The 4,454-nt window shown below is 41.4% G+C and overlaps 1 protein-coding gene across 1 annotated transcript in view; it reads right to left on the bottom strand.

The window, feature by feature from the left end:
• LOC109824595 (cilia- and flagella-associated protein 45) overlaps positions 1 to 4,149 on the bottom strand; it is an 11,864-nt gene extending 7,715 nt beyond the window's left edge. Inside the window, exons 1-2 of the mRNA XM_020391223.1 lie at positions 2,793 to 4,149; positions 2,613 to 2,689 (exon numbers count right to left, since the gene is read on the bottom strand). Coding sequence (XP_020246812.1) covers positions 2,613 to 2,689; positions 2,793 to 4,079 — 1,364 coding nt within the window. The 5' untranslated portion in view covers positions 4,080 to 4,149. The remainder of the gene's footprint in view (positions 1 to 2,612; positions 2,690 to 2,792) is intronic.

Raw genomic sequence — 4,454 nt, 5'->3', positions numbered from 1 at the left:
CCCCCCCCCACCCCCAACCAAAAAAAAACCCATGCATGTGCACACACAACCATAGCTATTCAGTCCCCAGTTTTATCAATCTTAATGCTGAAGGTCTGGTGTCAATTAAATAATTTGATACAGGAAATACAAATAAACCATAATCAAGTCCCACCTATTAGATAAGACAAGAATCGGTCATTGAAAATGATAAGGGAAAAACAATTCTAGCAGGTATTTTTTGAAAATGCAACTTATATAGGATCCAAGACATTAACAAAGTGCAAGTACAATGAAAAGTGTGAGCACAATGAAAAATATCTTAACTAAGATAAACGTTCACCCACCAAAACAAAAAAGAGGCCAGAAATTAAGAGGTTGATTCGGTTAACCAAATACTTTGTCAGTATCTTTATGTCATTTTAATTGATGTAGTAAAATAAGTTGTAACCTTCTCCCTCCCTACCCTCCCTCTTCTGCCCACGTAGATTATAAAACTGCAGATAACATCCAACCTCTGCCACCCTTTTAGCTGCAAAAAGTTCAGGTTTCAGCTTACTTATTAATAAGATATGAATACTTTTACAGTTTAAGGATACCATCACATACTCCGAGGACACAACAAGTCAATGTTATTACACTTCATTTTTACATGAAGGGTGTCAACTCTAAATCATGTTGATTCAAGCATAAATCAATTGTATCTTACCAATAGGCAATTTTCATACCGATTTTCACTGTCTGAGTGTGTATACACAATACACACTCACATTGCATGGAAACATGTATTAAATATATTTAAAGACACACCATGCGCGAATGCGTGCGTGTGTGGATGGATGCGTCTGTGGGCGTGTGTGGGTCTGTGTGTGGGTCTGTGTGTGTGTCATACTTGTATTTGCTTCCACGACAACAAAAACGTACCAGTATCCTTGACGAAGGATCTGATGTTGGGTACTTCTGAACTTGGGACACGTGAACAATATTACATCTCACAAGTATTCCTACTACAAGGCTAAAGCATAAATTCCTGCAAGGGAGCAAAGGTGGATCGAAATCAAGGAACTGTTCATAATTGCATGATTCAGATTTTTAATGTTTCATCTTGAAGAAACATATCCTTAGATAAAAAGGATGGGACTAGCACGAGTACTTATGAGTTATTTTAGTTATCTGTATGTTGTCGATCACCAGAACACTCCACATCTTTCGCCTTCCCCAATGTCAATGAACCAAAAGCTCTAACGCAGAATTACATAACTTCCCCTTATTTCAAAACTCATGAGCCTGCAAATTATCTCAATCTCATCATAAAAATTGCCATTCAGGGAGCTCAAAGGTAATTTGACCTCAAGAAATTTATTGATTATAATTTAGCACTGTCTAACTAATTATTTTATTTTTGAACCAACAACAACAATGAACCATCTTAATGAGAGTGACGCAGGGGTAATCAGCATAATAGGTAGCAAAGATGCATAGACAAAGCAGATAGTGGCATTTGTGCAGAATAAACGGAGGAAGGGTCGCAACACAATAACATGGAAGGTGGTGGTAAAGATGAATGAAAATAGAGAAGGTTCAGTTCGCCAGGGAGGGGGGAGCCACCTGGGGGTTGGTTTGAATGTGCAGGCTTGAAGGAAGAGGTGTAGTGATTCTGATTGTAGGTAAGGGTGGCAGTAGAAGTGACTAAGATGATAGGAGTCACCAAAGGAGGTGTATGAAGAAGAGAAAATAATGAGTTTATATCAATGAGATCCATTTACTGATTGTACTAACAAGTAATTGATTTCAGAACACTAGCCTACAATAACTGCTAACCTTTTTTCAAAGGGCAAATAGCAATTCAAACATTTTTTTTAATGGTGTTAAAGAACTGGAAGAAGTATAAACACCAGAAGAACTATAGCAAAGGACCTTAGAATTTTCTCCTTATCCAGTCTCAACCACCTCAGATGAAGTTTAATATAGCATAACAACGATCAGATTGTACAAAATGAATTCTAGGTCTCTCAAGAGATAGAGATACATGCCTAGATCCTATCAAGCTTTCTGTCAATCATCAATCATTAAAACTCAGTGGTAACTTCGTGGATTATGAGGATGAATAAGTATCCATTCTAGATCATTGCAAACATTAGCTCATCTGCATATCCTACTAACTATTTCAACCAAGTAGGCTGAGCAGACTCTTTAAGAAAAAAGCCAAAGAATCTTTGTTTATCATAGGAACATTCGTAAATTCATAAACCTCCTGCCAGAACCTCTTCAAACTAAAGCAATCAGTATTGAAGTTATTCTTGAAGCTGTATCACATAGGTGATAGAACCATGTGAAAGAAACTCCCAAATCGTATTTCTTTTTCCTCCCCAAAGGAAATGAAACCATGTACTTTCAGGAAGGAAAAAAAGGTTTCTTAAGAAGACAAATTAAAGTTATTTCAAGGCTCTAACTTTAAAATTATACAGGTTTCAAAAGAAGTAGGTAAGGGGTAGTAGGTAAGTGCTCTTTTGCACATAATTGTAATTGGCAATGCACCAGAGAAATCCTATACAGTGCTAGGCAGTCTTGCTGTGAATTTCAGAAGAGAGATGCAGTTGAATTAGGCATAGAACAAGAAATATGACAGATACCTGAGTGCTTCAACCAAGTGCTTAAGTTCAATAATCTCAAGCTGAGATGCTTTTACTGTATTCTCCAAAGCACCAGCCTGCATAAGAACACATCTAAAATATCTCAAACCTCTAGTCTCTTGACAAAGAATGGAACTTTGTAGATTTCATATGCAATTTAACATCAACTTCGATACTTACCAAGGTATAAACTTCATCCTCTCCCTCTGGCACACCACTTTTGCCATGTCCATTAAATCTCAAATCAATCCCAGCCTCCCTAAGCCCATCCTCTGCCACTTGTAACACCTCATTTGTCTTCGACTGCAATGCACTTCTCAGCAAAGTCCCAATGTGTTGCTTCTCCGCCAACAACCCATCAACCTTTTCCTTCAACCCATCAATTTCCCTTCTATTCTCCTCCATTCTGCCTCTCAGTTTATCCACAGCAATCTTTGCAGTCTCATAAACCGACACCGTCCCCTTCAATAATGTTTGCAAATTCTCATCCATATCCACCTCCTCCCAAACAAACAAAGAATCCAACAACTGATCCACCGCATCCCCATCAGCAATCCGAACTATCTCGTGAATTTGTTCATACACCTTCGAGACATTACTCAACTGATCAATAATGACAAGCCTCTGTGAATCCACCTTTGCCTCCAAATTCCTCAACTTGCCATCCTTCTCCTCCCCAAATTCCCTCAACTCTGACACCTTCCTCTCCATGTCAGAGATTTTTGCATCCCTCTCAGAGACCAATTTCTCCAATCTCTCAATATCTGCCCCATTCTTCAAAACCTCGTCCCTAAGCCCGTTTATAGTGGCCTCCAGCTGCGACACCTCAATGGCAATCTCGTAATTCCGCTGCTCGATCTGCTCCCTAGCCTGATCCCTAGATTTCGTCGCTCCATCAATATGCTTCATGAGCTCCTCCACGATCTCATTCGCCCTCTTGATCACCCCATATGCAACAGCCGGCCAGACCCGGCTAGCATCACTTCTGCGACCGAGCGCAGCCCGCGGCCCGGCGAAATTCTTGAACGCACTAACTTTTCCAGAGATCTTGTCGATCCCAGTCGCCATCATCTGCGCAGCCATCTCCATCTCCGATTTCAGACTATCCTTTTGCTTCAAGATCTCATCTTTATCCCTGATTGCATCCGCTAGCTGCTTCAAGATCTCGTCTTTTTCCTTGGTTGAATCAGCGAGCTTGGAATTGGCCTGGTCTTTGTCTCGTACGGCGTCGTCGCGCTTCTTGATGACGTCCTGGGCGAAGGCGCGGAGGCGGTTGATGGACTCGTCCCTGCGTTTTAGGGCATCGTCGGATTCTTGGCGAGCGCGGCGCTCTTCGTCGAGCTGGGAGAGGAGGTCACGTATTCGTTGTTGCTGTTCATCCGAGGAGGACGAGGAGATGGTGACGGGGACCGGGGAGGCGTCTTCGTCGTCGACGTCGCTGAGAACGGCGGCGGAGTCGTCGGCCATGGAATTGAGAGGAGAGTTGTTTCTTTTCCTCTGTCCCCTCTGTTGTTGGACTTTTGGGACTGAAAGAGATGCAGCTACATTATTTTTAATTTTTATTTTTTTGGGCCAGAAACAAGGGGTTAGGGCGTGCGGGGGGGCGCTCCGAGGTGCGTGCACACGCTCAGATAGGGCGTGGGTAGGCAAGCGGAGCAAGGATTTCAATTGAGGTTGCTTTGTTAATTTAGGGACACTGGGGCGGCGGCAGGAGCGCCAATTAACTACATAAAATTTACTGCAAATGCCAATTTGAAAAAATATATTTGTTGCATATTAATAACAATATATTTGTTTAAGAAAATATTAATTGTGTTTACTAAGAGCAACCTCAAGAGGTTT

The sequence above is a fragment of the Asparagus officinalis genome, chromosome 9 (genome assembly GCF_001876935.1).
Source record: "Asparagus officinalis chromosome 9, Aspof.V1, whole genome shotgun sequence".
Classification (NCBI taxonomy): domain Eukaryota; kingdom Viridiplantae; phylum Streptophyta; class Magnoliopsida; order Asparagales; family Asparagaceae; genus Asparagus; species Asparagus officinalis.
Note: the sequence above shows the minus strand (reverse complement) of the source record. Positions and strands in the feature narration are given on the sequence as shown.